The sequence below is a fragment of the Pinus tabuliformis genome, chromosome Q, assembly GCF_031772625.1.
Source record: "Pinus tabuliformis cultivar Carrire ecotype Pingquan chromosome Q, CPIR1, whole genome shotgun sequence".
Lineage (NCBI taxonomy): Eukaryota > Viridiplantae > Streptophyta > Pinopsida > Pinales > Pinaceae > Pinus > Pinus tabuliformis.
This window is the reverse complement of record NC_142296.1, coordinates 454617161-454636469: the sequence shown is the minus strand read 5'-3', so window position 1 is coordinate 454636469 and position 19309 is coordinate 454617161. Positions and strand designations below refer to the sequence as shown.

The window sequence follows — 19309 nt, the reverse complement described above, 5'->3', positions numbered from 1 at the left end:
GCCAGCCCAATCGGCATCAGTATATCCCCGGAGTATCATACTCCCGGCAGTGTATCTCAGCCCATGGTTTATCGTGCCCCGAAGATATCTCAAAAGATTCTTGGCACCAACCCAGTGAAAATGATGAGGCTCAACCATCTGTTGACTCAAAGTATTCACTGCAAAACATATGTCCGGACGGGTGTTCACTAAGAACATCAAAGCTCCTATGAGTTGACGATACTCAATAGGATTGGCCAAGATAGGCCCTGCAGCGCTGCCACTCAACTTCTTAAAGTTGAGTTCCATTGGTGTCGACACGGACTTACAGTCCACCATCCCAAATCTTTCCAGAAGCTTCACAATATACTTTCCTTGAGAAAGGAAAATCTCTCCAGGTCTCTGCCAGACCTCCAGGCCTAGGAAATAGTGCATCAGTCCTAGGTCTTTCATCTCGAACTCAGCAGCAAGCTCCCTCTTACATTGATGAATGAGAGGGTCATCACCTGTCAGGAAGAGGTCGCATCACTAGAATGAGAGGCTTTCCTTCCTCAACCTTAAAGTAAAGGTTTGGATCAGCATTGCTTCGAGTGAAGCCCAGCTTCATCAAGTAACTATCCATCCTCTCATACCAAGCTCTGGGTGCTTGCTTTAACCCATAGAGGCTTTCTTCAACCTGCAGACATAAGTGTCTCGATCTTGAACTTCAAATCCCAGAGGTTGTTCTACATACACCTCTTCCTTTATTGCACCATGCAGAAAAGCAGTCTTGACATCCATCTGATGAAGACTCCATCCTTGCGTAGCAGCAAGGGCTATGATGGATCGAATGGTGGTATATCGAGCCACAGGTGCAAATATATCGTCATAGTCAATTCCTTCCTTTTGAGAGAAGCCACGGGCAACAAATCTTGCCTTAAACTTTTCAGCACCCCCATCAGATCCATGTTTAATCTTGTAGAGCCATTTAGCGGTGACAACAGATTTGTCCTTCGGTCTCGGGACCACATCCCAGACATCATTCTTCATAATAGCCTCATATTCTTCATGCATAGCATCCTTCCAGACTTGATGCTTGATGGCTTCTTCAAAAGATCCAGGTTCAGATTGTATAATAGTACTCATGGCAGCTAGATACCCTTGGTATCTACACGGTTTCTTGCTTTCTCGGAATTTTCCCCTTGGGGCAGCATGACCCTCAACATCTTCGAGGGTGTCCCTGAGCCATGATGGCCTCTTTCCTAGAGAAGGGGAATGATCAATAGGGTCCATTGGCTCTTCAACATCAGGCATAGTCTCATCCTGGGGTTCTTCCAGATTTCCAGGTCTTTCTTCATGGTTTTCTTCAGATCTAGGAAGATCTACTACTTTCTTCAGGGAAGCATCTTCGTCAAAAGTGACATCATGGCTTATCTCTACTTCCCTTTGACCAGGTACATAGTCTCTATATGCCTTAGAAGTCTCACTGTAGCCCACAAACATTCCTTTCTTCCCAGTAGCGTCCAGCTTACTTCTCTTTTCTTTCGGCACATGAAAATACACAGGACATCCAAAAATTCTAAAATGTGAGACATCAAGTTTCTTACCAGAGAAAACCTCTTCGGGAGTTTTGGAGTCCAAAGCGGAATGAGGGCATCGGTTTTGAATGTACACAGCAGTATTTGCAGCTTCTCCCCACAGAAACTTTGGAAGACCCTGGTCACATAGCATGGCACGGGCAGCTTCCACAATAGTCCTATTCTTGCGTTCAGCAACACCATTCTGCTCAGGAGTATATGCAGTGGTAGTCTCCCTCTTAATGCCAGCTTCTCTGCAAAAGTCTTTGAACTCATTTGACTCATATTCAGTGCCATTGTCAGTCCTCAAAATCTTGATCTTCTTTCCGGTCATATTTTCCACCAAGGCTTTGAAGGTACGGAACCACATGAAAGCCTCATCCTTCTTCTTCAAGAAGTATATCCAGGTTTTGCGAGAGAAGTCATCAGTAAATGTCATATAGTAAGAACATCCCCCCAGGGATGTTACAGGCAACATATCGGAAAGATCAGAATGGACCAGTTGCAATATCTCAGATGTCTTTGTGACACTTGAGGGGAAAGGTCCCCTTGTATGTTTTCCTTCAGCACAGCCCTTACATACACCTTTATGATTATTTCCAAAATCAGGCATCCCTGTCACCACCTTCCTTGCTTCGGGAAGAGCCTTGTAATGAAGGTGTCCAAATCTTCGGTGCCATAGTTCGGTTTGACGGATAGTATCACAAGTCATAGCTCCCAACGGACTCCCTCCAACCTGGTAGAGTGTACCAACTCTAAAACCAATTGAGATAGCTTCCTTGAAGCTCTTCTTCCACATGAGTACCTTTCCATCAGAGAAAGTTACATTGAATCCTTTGTCTTCCATGGCAGATACAGACACAAGGTTCTTCTTCAATTTGGGTACATAGAGTACATCTTGTAGATGGAGGACTTGTCCTTGAGACAAGTGGAGGGTCACAGTCCCGGTCCCTTTCACAGGATAAGTGGCATTATCCCCAAGGGTAATTTCTAGATTAGTATCCCTTTCAACCATGTCAGAAAGTGCTTCCTTGAATCCGGTGATGTGTCTTGAGGCACCACTATCGATTAGCCAGACATCCATAGTGTCGGGCGGAGATGCAGCTGAGAGAGCAGATATTAGAATATACTCATTTCTTTTATCAACAACATTAGACTCCTCATACCTGGTATTTCTGGTCCTTTTAGAAGGTGGATGGTTTCCTTCAAAGTGAGCCTTCCTCTTTCCTTTGGATTTGTCATTTCTTTGATTCCCATTCCTTCGGTTGTTGTTGTCGTCACTATCGGGAGAATTCTTCTGGAAGGGGCATTCTCTAGCATAGTGTCCAGTCCTATGGCAGGTGAAACATTTACCCTTCTTCTTTTGAGTCTTAGTCCTTCCTTTGTCCTTGGAAACACCAGAGTTCTTCTTTCGGGAATGAGCAACATAGGCAACATTTCTTTCATTATCAAATTCCTTCATCCTTGTTTCTTCTTGCATACATCTAGACAGAAGCTCATCAAAGTTAGGGATGGTATTATTGTTGAGAATGGTAGTTGTGAATACTTGCCATTCATATGGAAGTCCTCCAAGTGCGGTGAGAACCATCTCACGATCAGCTATTGTCTCCCCAATAGCTAGCAGATTGTTCCTGGTTTCGGTCAACTTCATAAAGAAAGTTTGAATAGACTCGTCTCGGCCCTTCTTCATATTCTTCAACTTGTTCTTGAGGAATAGCACTTGGTTCACATTGTTTACTCGGAACATAAGTATCAGTTTGTCATACATCTCCTTGGATGTGCCTAGTTCAGATATGTAGGCAACCAGACTCTTATTTATGGATTCCCTGATCAGCAGTTTTGCTCTGATTTCTCCCTTCTTATACTTGTGTTTAACAGCAGCAGAGGCATTTGATGGAGGTTCTTGAATCTTCCCTGTCACATGATCTAGGAGATCATGATCTTCTAATTTGAGATCTAATAACATCTTCCAGGCATGGAAGTCATCACTTCCAATCAGCTTGTCATTCTTCCTGAATTCAAGCTTAGAGGAATCCATTTCCTTCGATGATGATTGCTATAGATAGAGTTTGTCTTCACCTCAGCTCTGATACCATGTAAAGTTTTGTAGATGTTCTATGCTAAGAGCAATTTCACTTTTCTCACAGCAATCATACAAGTAGATAAGCAAAATGCAGATAGAACATATAAGCAGATCTTACAGAAGACAAATCAGAAACAAGAAAAATGTATGTGTTTGTTTCGGCGGTCAACAGGATGCTTCAACCAGCAAAGTCTCCTTTGGTCAGCCAGCCCAGCATGTGTCACAACAACCCTCCAACCAGTAGATGAGTCAACCCAAGTCAGTTCTACAAAAGTCAACGCTGTCCTGAAAAGTCAACGCAGGGGCAGCAAGCTAAAAGTCAACGCAGCAGCAAAACGGTCAACCCTTTGACCTCGATTTTTGTGCCAGGTAGTATGGCCTTCAAAAATCGAACCTCCCACAAGTTTTCAGCTTGTTTGGACCAAGCGTTGACCAAAGTCAACGCTGGTCAAACTTCTGCGAAACCCTAGCAGCAGAAAAATCCTCTTCGTCCTTCCCACGTGTGGCTGAAATTCGTCCTCCAGGTAGCTCGTACTTTTTAGGATGAGAGAGGAAGATGTGAGTTGTTTTTTGTGATCAAATTCTCTCCAACTTTTCCTGTATATATATATCCATCAATGAGGGTGTGTGACACATCTGTTGGGCATGTGAGCCTACATTACAAAACTGGCTGACCTTTGCACATATAATTTATTAAGAATAATAAATTCAAAATATAAGTTCTGCTCATCGGATTAAGACTATTTTTATATGGATTTTACACCTCTCAGAAAGAGGAATCCAACAAAAATATTAGCCTCTTAATCTGAGCATCAGAACATGGAGTTTGGACCTAGTTGTCCAAATTTAACACTTGTGCACTGGCCACATGCCAAACACATGGCCGACACGTGTCCTATCATTGTCTGTGTTTGAAATGAATGATATGGACATGGAGGCCCTTAAAGGTGTGTCTCATTACTGAGCATGTTACGTTTCATTATCATATGTTTAACTATATTTTAGTCCAATATGTTTGAAGTTCTCTCTGAAAAACACTGATTTGCAATGTTATATTGAATCAATAATCACATGTTGAAGACTTTTGAATCATGAGGGATGACAATTGTTTGTGTAATATATTCAGTATGTCATATTCACAGATTAATCAAACACATGGAGAAATAAATAAGTCTGTTGTAGGTGGACCGTGGCCATGCCTTCAAGCAATTAAATTTGCTTTTTGTTATTTGTAGGCAGAATTTCTTTTTAATTTTGGGGGCAGTTGCCATAATATGTAAACAGATTTTGGGCAGTGACAAACTTTATTGCAATTATTGGTTGTTCTATGTAGTAGTTGTAGGTTTGTGTTTATCCCTCTGTTTAATTATTCTCCTTGGTTTGGCAGGCACGGAGAATGGATGTAGTATGGGGAGAAACTGCAGGAGTGGAAGGCCAACTGTGGTTGTTGTACCCCATTTTATTCATCTTGCAGGCAAGTGCATAGTTTTGTTTCACTCTTTGACTTATAAATCTTAGGACAGGACAAACATCTGTATTAATAAGTAATTGAATAATTAAACTATGATGAAAAATGGCATTGATCAGTGATATTCCTTTATTTGTAAGTAAATGTCTTGATTTTACTTAAAAATGTACAAAACTAACAATGCAATGGGACTCACTGAAGTTTACTAGTATGCTCTATCATATAAAGGTGAAATGTTTTGAATTCGCTGTAGCTTGTAATTTTCTTAGTATGCCCTTTTCCTAGTAAGGGAGCCCTTATATGCTTGGATATTATTTTTAATGAGAAGTAGATTTTGAAGGGCAGTGAAATTTTCTTTATATGTGTGGAAATTGATTAATTTTGCTTCCACTGAAAATTATTTATTTTACCAGTTAAAAATAACGGTAGTGCATTTTATTTAGTAAGGTTCAATTTAAATTAATTCACATCAAGAAAATTACTTGAAAGTAATTTGCCAGTTTGTGGGGTTAATAAATTTAACATGATATCAGGGCTTGCACTCTGAGAGGGAGGCCAATTTCAAGTTTGCAGCAGATCTCAGTGATTTGAAAGCCACAGTTTTCAGCAGTAAAATTTTTGTGGGTTTTTAAAGACTAAACATAGATCCGCAACAGTTTTTAGCAGATCTATTAGATCTTCAAGGAGATCTTAGCAGATCTATAAATCAACAGTAAAAACCCTTATGTGTGTTTGATAAGCAGGGGACAGCTTGTTCAGATCATAAATCACAGCAGCAAGTCAAAGGCTTGAAGACAGGTTGGATGAAACTTCAAACTTCCTATCTTGGAAGGCAAGAGTCACCATGATTTTGAAGGAAAATGACCTTTGGAAGATTGTTGACAAGGTAATTTCTACACTGACAGGTCCACAATAGTTACCAGCTCATGAGAAGGACATCAAGGCCCAGTGGGTAATCATGGGTATAGTGACAGATTATTTGATCCCTCACTTGTCTGAGAAGAAGTTGGCTAAAGAAATGTTTAAGGCTCTCATGGATTTATTCCAGAGTGATAACATGAACAAGGAGATGATTTTGAGGAACAAGCTTAAATCCATGCAAATGTCAAAGATCTGATAATGTTACCAGCTACCTCATGAGGATCACCTAGGTACTTTATCAACTTGCAGCAATTGGGGAGAAGCTGTATTATACAAAACTAGTTAATGTGGCATTGAATGGTTTTTCAAAGCATTGGGAACCATTTGCCAAGGGTATTTGTGCTCAAGAGCACATTCCCAATTTTGATGGGCTTTGGGATGACTGCATTTAGAAAGAGGCTTGGGAGGAGACTAAAGTCAGCAGACAAGGAAGGGGAGAGGAGAATCTCACCCTTGTCAGTGAGGTAAGAAAGGGGATAGAAAAGGTTTCCAGTGAGAAGGGTAACGGTGAGAAGTCAACCTCACAGTGGAGGAAGAAGAAAGACTTGAGCAAGATCAAGTGTTTCATATTCCACAAGAATGGACATTATGCATTTCATTGGCTAGAGATGAAGAAGGGTAAGGGAAAGCCACAACAGGTAGCAGCATTAGTAGAAACTTGGTTGAATGAGTTTGCTACGAAGTTTGAAAATGACTTCCCCCTAGTTTTCTGCCTTTCTACTAGCACAATCACCAGAAGTGCGTGGTACTTGGACAATGGTGCATCTTGTCACATGACAAAAGCACATGAGTTATTTATTATTATGACAAAGAAACACTGAGGGACTCATGCAAAGCTTGGTAATGATGCCAAGCATTCAGTGAAGGGTGAGGGAACAATTATGTCCCAACTTGAGTTAGGTGGTTCGTTGGAGGTCGAGGACGTGCTACATGTACTAGAATTGAGGAAGAATTTGCTCTCAGTCTCAGGCATGGAGAACAAGGGTTTTGTTGTCATGTTTTGGAAACGACAAGTATTGATTCGTTTAGATGGATCTAGCCTTGACATAGTAGTGATCATTGGGGATAAAGAGGGAAATTTATATAGGTTGCAAGGTAAGCTAGTTCATGCCTTGGTAGTGATAGTGACAACCTATGTGAGTTGTGGCATAGGAAGATGGGGCACCTACACTATATGGTTTTGCCAATTCTGAGGGAGATTGTCATTGGTCTCCCATATTTTAGTATGAAGTAGCAGGGCTTGTGCAGAGAGTATGCACTTGGAAAGAATGAAAATCTTCTTTTTGAAGCAACAAGAGCAGGTCGAAGGGGATTTTGAATCTTATACATTCAAATGTGTGTGGACTAATGCCAATCACATAAGTACAGGGAACATTGTACTATGTGAGATTCATTGATGATTACTCTAGGAAGACAATGATTTACTTGATGAAGACCAAGGATGAGGTCTTCAATTGATTTCGATTGTTTAAGGCACTTTTAGTGAACCAAACAAGAAGTAAAATCAAAGTCTTGACGTCAGAAAGTGGGGGTGAGTACATGTCTAATGACTTTAAGGATTTATGCAAGGAAGCAAGGATCAAGAGGGAGTTGATAGTCTCATACAAGCCTTAGTAGAATAGGGTTGCGGAGAGAAAGAATTGGTCCATCATTGGAGCTGCTAAGGTTGTGATTCATGACTGATATCGGCCTATGTGTCATTGGGTAAACGCATGTAATATGATAGTATATATTCAGAATATGAGTCCTCATAGGATATTTGGGGACAAGATTCCAGAGGAAACATTCACTAGGGTAAAGCCAGATATAGGACATTTTAGGATCTTTGGTTGTCCAATATACATCCATGTGCTTGTGGAAAAGAGGATGAAGCTAGAGTCTTTAGGAGAGAAGGGCATGTTTGTGGGGTACAATGAAACTTCAAAGGCTTATGGGATCTTCATTCCAACATGGAGGGAGGCAATTGTGAGTAAAGATGTGAAGTTCGAGGCAAGGTTGCACGAAGAGGGGATGTTTTTTGGAAGCAGGGACGTAGAAACGTCATTTCCCAAAAATCTAGGAAGTGAAGCATCTCAAAAGTGTCTACTATATATATACATATATAAATTTTTTGTATATTTTTTCATTTATATTTAAAAACATCCCAAATACCAAATTAGTTGTAGAAGACATGAAAACATGCATATTTTTACATAAATCAAGATAGATATGACATCCATGATTCCATTGTACATCAATGATTAATTATTCGAGCATCAACCATCTAGATTCTAGCAATTACAAACATACATCAAATTTTTAAGCATATCATAAAACATAAAACATTTAGAAGATAAAATCATCAAACATTCATGTAACTTATCTAGTAAGTGAGCATCTATCAACATGAGTCATGTCCAAAATTCAAATAATAATGTTTACAAAATAGGCCACTTGGCTACCACCAAGACTCAAGTACACACTGAACTAGGAAGAGTAAGACAAAAAAGTTCAAATTCACAACAGGAGTCTACAAGTCTAATCTATGACAAAAGTAGTAAATTGTGAATATATCTACTAATCTCTCCTCCTTCCACCACGAACAGGACGTGAGCCTCCACATGGTGGTGATCCGAGTTGACTCAACTCCCAGATTTAACCAAGATATTTTACTTTCATGATGTTGTTAGAATTGCATTTAAAATAGCATAAGTGAACATATATGCATGTTGTAAAGAAGAAGGAACATGACAATCAACAACGACATAAAATAACAAGACGTTGATAACGGAGTTTGTCCAGGAGGGACTATGTCTTCGAGCCCCGATGTCAAGATGGTGTAGGCCGCTGCATTAAGTGCTGCAAAGAGTGATGTTGTACATGCATGTGTTTTCTCCACCATACAAGGAATATGCCCTCACGCAGGAGTGGCTCCAAGAGATGTTCTGCTGTAGGAACTCTCATTCAAAAAAGGACTCCTATCAGTATGACGTAATTTTACATATGACAATAATGAGCATCCCGCCAATGATGGCATCAAAGGGATCTCAATTCAGACATACATGAATACAACGTGAGTATCCCGTCAACATGACGACAAAGGGATCTCAATAACAACATGACAATAAGTACATCTAACAGATGATTCCATGTCACATCAAGTACAGGAATCATGAAACAAGTAAGAAAACAAGATCCCACACTAAACATCAAACAGGGATCTATGCAACACAATGCATCTCATAGCAAAAAGAAGTACATGAACACACTGCATATACCTCACATCCTAGGGCCATCTGAAGAAAAGGATGTCAAACTGCTGAAGCTGGCCGTACCATCAATCTCGCGGCGTCGAATCGCATGGAAATCACTGCTCGCACATGAATGCTGACACCTGCACTCCACTTTGAAAAGTGGCTGAAAAATGAAATGATCAAATGGAAAATCTGATTGCACCATCAGATTTGTGGCATCGAATAGTGCAAAATCGACTGTCAAATTTCTGAATTCTGACAAAGTGAAAATCTGGGGCTTAAGGAATCTTTTAGATTCCCCCTAGATTCCTCAAAGATTCCCTCCTCTGGGTCATCTGAAGATTTGCTACTCAGATCAAAATTCTGTTTGCGCCATCAGGTTCCTTGCGAAATTCTGAGAAAAATGAGTATGAAGTTGGTTGCATTCTGACTTTAGCCAATTTCATCATCCAAGGAATCTGGAAGATTCCCTCAAGATTCCTCAAAGATTCCATCCATTGGGAATCTACAAATCTGCTGTTTAAAAGGCAAATCCGACCTCACCATAGTGTTCCTTGCGAAAATTTGAGAAAATTGACTGTAAACTTGGTTATATTCTGACAAAAAGAATTTTTACCTCCCCAAAAAATCTTCGGGCATCAAAGAATATTCTGCCTCGAAATACGTGCAAATCATGGTTCTGCCTCTGTGGATTGTGTCATGGTTCCACTGCTCCTCCGTTCCCCATTCGACACCTCTGTTCTTCCCCCCTTCGCTAGGCAAATAAGAATTGTTTTTAAATAACATATGTTGGGCGGATTCTTGAAAGCACCACCTGTTTGGGCCATCGGTGGGCATCTAAAATATCTAGGTGGAGGTCCCGAGGTCGAAACCATACCAACCCACATATTAAATTTTGGCGTGTTTGTTTGAACCGCCTTATTAAAATTGGCGTGTTGGGATTTTTCAACATGAAACGGTTTAACGTTTAAAGGTTGGAGCGACAATTTGCATTTGTTTTTATGCATTGACAGATTCGTTTAACACCGGTGGTTACGTGAATGTCAAACTGTTTTGAGTTATGTTGAACCATCGTTTAATTATGGTTTTGGATGGTGACATTCCACTTTGATTTATGGTTTGACTTTAACCATACCATATCTTACATTCAATCATGCTCCAGTTAACATATTCGTTGAGTTGTAACAAACCAACTATATGTATGGTTTGTTTTTATATGAAATGGATTTTTGTATTTTTTTTTGCATAATTTGTTGGATTTTCAATGCTTTTAATGGGCTCCTTTTTATTTTTGTTTTTATATAGTTATATTAATAACTATATATTAAATGATTTTTGTTTTATAGAGATATTTTAATATATTGTTTTTGTCTTTTTGTGTAGGGTTTGGAGTAAATGCTAGCATGCCATGTGTTGATAGTCTAGTGGCTATCTGGTCACCACATAAACTTAGTAGGTCCCACATGATAATTGGGATGCCATGTGGCATGCTGTGGGCCCCACTTTTTCTCTGTCTTATCAAACTTTGAAGAGCTCTAACTTTCGCATATGGACTCGGTTTGACGAACCATTCGCACCACCGCGATCACGACAATGAGATCTTCAACATGAACCTAGTTCAAGCACAATCCAAACACTTTGATTTTTGACCCTTTCTGAGTCCTCTTAGACTTCTGCATGTGTCTGGAGCCACCTGGATCAGGTGGTAATGAAGAAGATGGTGGCTCTGGAAGTTGTGGCAGTGATTGTGGAACTGATGAAGATGAAGCCCCTGTTGTTAGTGTTGAAGAATGGAACCTGGGAACCAAGGGACCGGATGGGGGTGGCATCTCAACTCGATCATCATCATCTTGGATAAGAGTATCCTCCAATTACTCTAATCGCAACACTCCATCCTCCAAATTGGGCTCCTCTGGATTTCTGTCTCAAACCTTAAGGTCTTTATTAGTCTTTGCATCATCACATTAATGGGACAACAATCACAAGTTGTAGTGAACATAAACCAAGCTCTCTGCCCGGTCTAAATTTAACATGTTCCTTTTAACACTGTGGATGAAAGAATAAGAGCTCCAACACCTCTCTACAAAAGAAGTGTTTACCACTTGTGATAGCACCCGCAATGCCAGAGTTTGTAGAAGTGGAGTAGTACCTCCATGCATGTTCCACCACTCGAGGCGAAAAATTCTCTTGATCTCTAATTGCATGCATGCTCCCAAATGGGCCAGTGCTAAGCGTATAGTTTCTAAAATGTTTCCATACCATGGCAGCCTCCTCCTCATCAGGGACTAATTTATCCAATGCTTTCATATAACCAGATAGAACCTTTAGATCTAGGTGTTGTTTTTTCTTGCTCCCCCCTCCAGGTGTTGGTGTTGAAAGCAACAATGGATGGTAGTATTTAGGTGTCAGAACATATGCTAAGGCATGCAATGGAATGTTTAGCATATCCCATCATTTTCCCACCTTTGCACGAATATAATTATACAAGGTGATATCTCTAGGCTCAACAATGTCTTTAATCTGCCCCAACATGCTATCAATATGCTCATACACCTCTCTAATTATTGGTCGATCTGAATTTGTAAACTTGATCATGTAATAAACTGGTTTGGTGAATTGCAAACATATTTAATCTGTGACCAAAAGTAACTGTTATGAATAGTGTCCTTGGCTACATTAGCACCATCTCTATCATTGTTAATTTCCTCCCATGATTCAAAGGTCACCATATTAGTTAAAGCTTGTCTTAACTTCACTACTAGCCTAAAGGTGAGGTAATAACTTCCAAATCTTGCTTTTGCAAGTTTAAGCAACTGCAACTTGGAGTAAGTGCCATAAACGTAGTTTACCCTTGTATGCCCTGTGATAAATTTAATGAGTTGCTTCCCTCTCTTGTAAAGTTCATTAATCCATCCACATTATTTATGCTTCACAATATCATGCATTAAAAGGTTCAATGTGTGCACCAAGCACTTGTACCTAAAGATGTGTGGAAGAGTACGCTCAATAATTTTTCTTGTTGCCTTACAATTTGCTGCATTATTAGTGATCACTTGAACCACATTATTAGGACCAACATCTTTGATTGATTGCAGTAGGAGATTTGAAAGGTTTTGCGTAGTTGCATTGACAGAGGAGTCATGAGATGTAATAAATACTGCACCACTAGTAGAAACACCAAGAACATTTATCAAATGTTGGTTTCGAACATTTGTCCACCCATCTGATACAATGGATACCCCACAATCCACCCACTCATTTGTAAAACATGTCAAAGTTCTTTGAACCTTTGCTTTTTCTCTTTCTAATAACACTGTTCTATCTTTTTCATAGTTGGGGCTCTTGTATCCTTTTGGGGCTTTATTGATGGCCTTAACCATATCATGCCAATAGGGAAAGCGAAGCACATTGAATGGTACACCGCAAGCACGAAGAAATCGGACTATCTTTCCATCCACATGATCCCTCCTAGCAACATTCGGGAAATCCCCTATTGTTCTTCTACTTGCAGAGGTTGCACTTGATTCATAATGAGTTTTTTGTTTCCTCTATTTGGATGTTATTTTCTTCTTTGTTCAGCTGAAACCTTTGTGCAAATTGCTATCCCCACGGCACTCTTTTTGTCATCACTGTCCAAAACCCCACAAAGATTCCTCTTCACACGGGTATATGAACCATTATATGGTTTTCCTCCATGACAACCATGAGGGCACAAAAACTTGTAGCTTCCACCACCTTTTACCTCTTCAAGTTTGTCACATAATTCCACAATTTTGTCAATGCAACTTTCCCCCCTAGCATTTCAGTGTTCTCTTCATCCCCTTCCTCTTCAAATCCTTCCTTCTCATCATACATTGGGTCACTCATATGGGGACCATTATGCTCTTGTTCTTTTTCCCTTCTATTCCTACTCCCCTTTGTTATCATGAAAACCAAAAGTAGAATGATACATAGAAGCCAAAAGAACACCATTTTGGATTATGAATATAGATGGACAACCTGCAATGAAATGAGCAAGAAGAAAGAATGGGAAACAGTAGGAGAGGGAGGAGAAAAAATACAAACAACAATGACAAAAAAATGAGGGAGTTTGGGGTTTGCACTTAACTCTTTAGCTCTTGTAGATGGAAACCTTTTTTTACTCCTCCAAGCTCCTCCTTCACTGCTCCTAGCTCCTTGTCCTTCACTCCAAGCTCTCTTCAAGCCTCTCTTTTCCAAGCTCTCTTCTCCTCTCTTCTCCAAGCTCTCCAAAAATACAAGAGTGAGAAAATGAGGGGGAAATGAGCTTTATCCCCATCTGTCATTTCCCTAACTCAACCTACACCCACCCCAACTCATTGTTTTTTTTTGGGTCGGCCAAGCGGAACCGCCCATTGGGCATCAGATCCATACAGATTTGTGCCCGATCCGCTGCAGATCCAAGGTGGATCCGATGTTGAATCCACGGTTCGGAAATCTGGAACTGCGTATTGGGTTCTGAAATTCCACTGGTCCGATCTACGGTTTCTGATTTTTGAACTGCGGATCCTGGTTTAGATCTTGGGGGGGGGGCGTTTCGTGCAACACTGGGAGAGATTTAATGGTTTTAGTAATTAGTAATTAATGAGTTTATAAAAAGGAGATGGGGGAAGTGAAGAGGCACACTTTTCAAGAGAGAGAGAGGAAAAGAGGGCTGAGGAGAAAAAGCGGAGCAACAAGGGCGCAAATTCCAAGGCAGCTAGCAGCAAGAGAAGGGCACATTTCTCAAAGCAGCTTGCAATAGGGAAAGTGCATGCTTTTCTAGGATAGTTTCAACAGGCCATACAACAACAAATATGGGTTCGAAATTTCAGCTGAGAGGGCACAAATTTCAAGGAGAAATACTGCTGTTTTGTAAAGGAAAAATTGGTACAAAAATTGAAACAGAAAGCACATTGTTTTCTGGACTGTTTTCTGGTGCATTTAATGCTGTCTGCACAGTTCGTACAACAGAGGCATGAAATTCTAGACAGCCTATGGCACAGTTTTTGAGAGAACATTGTGCACAATTTTTGAGATATGTACAACTGGATTTTGCTGGAAATTAATTGTTGTAAACTCAGAAATTTCTCTGTGAGCATTTAATAAAATTTCCTCTTCTCTGCTGGTTTTTCCCTTGGGGGTTTTTCTAGGGGCTTTGTCCAAAAATCTCATGTGTCAATTTTTGTGGGTTTTCACTGTTATCTTCAGCTTTTAAAGTTCAAACTTAGTCTTTAGTGTTTTTTCTCATGAAAATCAGATTGCATGTGTTTGGGTTAAAATCCTTTATTGCTGAAGTTTTTATTGGAGTCGGAAATCTGAGTGTTGACTTTTGACAAAATTCCTATATGTGATAATCACATTGTAGGTGAAATTTCAACACTTGGAAGTCTAGGGTCATGGTTTATCCTTGGAGGTTTGAGATTAGGATTTTGTGGTAAAACCCTTGGGTATCATTGGTGGAGAAGAAGAGGCGGAAGTCTTGCCTTTGAGGACTTGTTGGAGTGATTTGTATGTTGTGGCTTAGTTGAGCTAGAGTGTTCATGATTTCCCTATCTAGGGTTTTGCCATTTGGAGTAGTGGATTTGTACTAGGCTTGAGCCAAGGCTATGGTATGTACATCTACTTCGTCTCAAGCATATTAATGAAGTTTCTAGGTGTCCAAAACTTGTGCTTTTTCCAGATTTGATTTTCAGCGATATATGTTCTTCATGTATTGTTATTCGGCTCTATATGTATTGATGATTTGACATAAGTAAAAGGATAATTGTTAAGTGATTTGACGTCATCATTGAAGAATCTAAGGGCTGTTTTGTTGCTGCTATACCTTCTGCTTTACTGCTCTTATATCTGCTATAAAAGTGATTTTTGAGATCTGGTTTGTGAGATGATTTTCCGTAGAGGGCTGAAACTTATCCAAGTTCTTTGGTATTTTTTCTCTTTGGATTACATAGAAGTTTGGGCTGTTAGAAAGTGAAATATTGTATTCTATCCACTGCTGTTTTATATGCTATTTCTTAGCATCCTTGAGGCTGAAGATTCACATGGTTAAGATCCAGGAAATCTTTGTTCAATGAGATGGAATTTCTATAATGCATTGAAAGTCAAAAGGACAGAAATTTATACATTATTCTTGATATGGCTATAGTGCACACATCTGAATATTTTAAAGGAAAAACTTCTTTTGTTGGTGAAGCAAGAATGCCCGAAGATGTACAAGTTAACGATGTTGTAGGAAAACATGGAAACTCTGTGAAGTTTATGAAGAAGTTCCTGGTCATCATCATGCGGATTATGCATTCATGACTAGAGTGATGCAGGTTGATAATCTGCAACAATGTTGCAGGAACAGCCCCACCCCCTGTTTCAAGAGGCGGATTTGCGTCTCGGACGAATCCACTAGCATAGTTTTAAAACTAGGTCAGTCTGACTCGGAATCGGCTTAGTTGACCGAGCCATACCCTTGCCCGGATCGACTAGGTCAATTATCCAGCTCGACGGCCTGTCTGTTACCAAATTGACCGAGTTGGTTATCAATTTGGCTGGTTCGGTAATGGACCGGCCGAACCGACCAAGCCCAACTTAAATTGGCCGGTCTTGGCAGCAGGGAAAAAGGTGGGTTGGGCAGAATTGAAATCATTTTTTTTTTTTTTTTTGTTTAAACTATTTCCTAGCCCCTCTACCCTTCTCCCATGCCTATAAAGGTGACCCAACCCCCTCATATTTCCTCACAACTATCTCATTGCATTTATGTGAGCATTTGTGAGGAGTTTGTGAGTAGTTGGAGTTGGTTTTTGAAGCAACATTGAGGAGGTTCTTGGGTGATCTTTGGAGCAACATTGAGGAGTTGGTTTTTGGAGCAACATTGGTTATGTGTTTTTGTTCTGATCTCTATATATTACATGTATTGGACAATGCACTTGGTGCCATTTTGATATAATAGATATATTCATGAGCATGCTTTGATCAAGTGTTGTCTTCTCTCTATTATTCTAATGCTTTGAGTTTGGAAACATGAATGAAAATCTTTAAAAATATGATTTTTCATTAAAATTAAATATTTAATGTACTTTTTACAAAGACCGAGTCATTGGAATCAACTAGTTTGAGTCGATACCAAGTCGGAGTTGACCCTCGGCCGGTTCCGAGATTGAGTCCAAGTTTTAAAACTATGGTTCTTGGTCTTTCAAAACTGTGATGGTTCCAAACTGCGGTTCTGACATGGTTTCGCAGGCTAGCGGTGGTTAGAACCATAATTCCACCACAGTTTTGAAAACTGCTCACATGGTTCCATAAGGGAAATTTTTGTTTTTTTTGGGCATTTACGCACTGTTAAGTGAGGAACTATGCCTCCCGAACACACCCAAGGTGCCCCCTTGATGTTCCCTAGATGCTCCCTAATGGTAATGCTAAATTCTTAAAGTAAAAGCGACATTCTCCTTTTTCTTTCATTTTCATTCTTTTACTTAAATTTTTAATGTTACCATGAAATGACTCGGGATGTTTGAGAGTGGTTCCAACCTCATTGGACTTCATATGGAGAAAATAGAATTTCATATGCCATTGAAAATTCAATAGATTTACCAGTTTTCAGGGTTTCAGGATCAATGGGATTGTGGCATTTCATTAAATTATATCAATGTATCATGTACGAGGGTATGTGATTGGCATTTAATCAAGAGCACCAAGCCCTATATGTACCCCAGTGTTGGTGGTGTTAATTGTTGAACTCCTTTGTAATGGCCTTAGCAAAAAAGTACCCTTCACTCAAGTCAAAATCATTGATCCTACATATTATGCTTTTTCTACCATATTATAAGGCTTGGATTAGGCCATTTGATCAAAATTGGGAAATGTTGATTAATAATAATATCCCTAGAGAATCGAAGTAGAGGCAAAGGTTAGATAAGAGGAGAGGAATCTAGATTCTATATGGTTGATGCTCGAATAATTAATCATTGATGTACAATGGATGGCATATCTATCTTGATTTATGTACAAATGTGTTTTCATATCTTTTACAACTAATTTGGTATTTTGGATTTTTTTCTTGATATATATATATAATCATTGATGTACAATGGATGGCATATCTATCTTGATTTATGTACAAATATGTGTGTTTTCATATCTTCTACGACTAATTTGGTATTTTGGATGTTTTTTGATATATATATATATATATATATATATATATATGCTTCCAAGATGCTTCGCTTCCGACGATTTTTGGAAAATGATGCTTCCGATGCTTCACTTCAACATTGATCTGCGAACCTTTGAAGGATCACTTTATCAATCATTTCCTGGTTTTCTTTGCAGCTTCTGATGGGAATGTTTGAAGAATTTGGCCAGTTGTTTCGTGAAAGAAATTCAAATCCCAGATGCTTGTACATATTATGAGTTATAGATTGCAATTGAAAATATTCATTACAAAAATGTACTGACTCTTGTTAGAGACTCGAGTAAATGATTCCAAAGAGGAATTCTATTTTTCATGCTATTGAAACTGTTCCCTGGGTAGCTAAGAAAGTAGACAGCTTTTTGTTGGATTAAAATGTCAGATATCATGTTGAAAAACTGGAAAGTCTAGGAATCAAATGTGGGACCTGACCCTGGCTGGCAGGCTTCTCTAATTACTGTGCTGCATGCCCCACTCGATCATGAGAAATGATGATGTCCAATTTTCACACGTGATTGACATTCCAACACAGATGTCCGTCACCATTACTCATTAATAAAAGGAAGCAACTCCCATTCCAGGCCCAATTGCTACAAACATCTCTGAGCAGAAACCCAGATTTTCAAATGCAAGGTAGGAAGTCTTGGAGTAGCCTGGAGGTCACTTCTGCTCTGAAAGCTAGACAATATGGTTGCTTAAGATCACAGGCCTCAATTGCTAATAGTCTATAAATTAAGTTCGTCATCTCACTGGAGAATTCAATAGAAGTTAGATGCCAGAGATATTTTAATTTCTTTATACAATAGAATTAATTTGATAGCTACAACGAATTGTAAGTCATATTCTTAATCTATTGGACATTCTATTTTTAAGGAACAAGGATCTAATGAGGTTAATCTTTCAGATTTTCGAAGGATACATTGGCTTGCTTTTGCTTCGGACAACAATTGTTTATGGTGTTTCAGAATGGCAGGTATGTTATTTAAATATCTATTCCATGCTTATATGTTCAACTTCTTGCATGGGTGTTGATGACTGCTTTATACCTTTTTCATTTTTATAGGAGAATTTCAGCTTCACATGAACATGTGATGTGATATGGAACCTTAATACTTTTCCTATGATAATGCTTTTAGTTTATTTTTGGAGTTAGGAAATTCTTGCATGTAGATGCAAGAACCATCTTAAAACTCATTTAGCTATTTTGAAAGTTGTTAGTCTTCTGTAATTTATGGCAGGTGGTTGTATGTGGAATCTTATTGGTGATAATGGCTGTGGGAAATTTTCTAAATACTGTGGAGACTCTAATTGCAAAGTCGAAAGTAAAAGCCAGGATGAAAAGAAGCAAGAGCAAACAAACCATAGATGCAACGTCACTGAATTCTTCAAGCTCAAGGAAGGAGTTGTAGTCCATCAGCACATTCATTTTGGGAAATGTAGCTGTGACTCGAGGGAGTTAGTCAATCATTTACCTGCTGATTTTCCTGCAAATGGTCAGTGTGCAGTTTGTAATGTTATTATATTAATTCGAAATACAGTTTGTTAAAAATGTACTTTCGATGTTCTCAGTGAGTTCTGAGCATATTATTTATGGATTTTCAAATCCACATGGAAGGGTTTGTTAGCATCAGCTTCAGGTTGAGTTATTTCAATATAGGATAGCTTGCCTTCTAAAGCTTTGAAAATGGTTCATGTGGGGGAATGAATTTTGTTAAAATGTGTCATGCAGTTGCCCTCACTGCCTTGAACAAAAGATCTTTACTAGTTCCATGGTACTGAGCTAGCCTTGTGTGTGTTGTATCATTGTATGTGGTAGATTTGTATGTGTATATGTTTGACATGATCTAAAAAGAAATCAAACATTCATGAGCCTCCTGCAGGCGAAGGAAT

General features: G+C 39.3%; 1 protein-coding gene across 1 annotated transcript in view; it reads left to right on the top strand.

Annotated features, from left to right (window-relative positions):
• LOC149220161 (uncharacterized) overlaps positions 1-19010 on the top strand; it is a 126684-nt gene extending 107674 nt beyond the window's left edge. Inside the window, exons 8-10 of the mRNA XM_089384688.1 lie at positions 5006-5092; positions 18324-18392; positions 18658-19010. Of these exons, the coding sequence (XP_089240814.1) occupies positions 5006-5092; positions 18324-18392; positions 18658-18828 (327 nt within the window). The 3' untranslated portion in view covers positions 18829-19010. The remainder of the gene's footprint in view (positions 1-5005; positions 5093-18323; positions 18393-18657) is intronic.
• Positions 19011-19309: the final 299 nt, after the last annotated feature.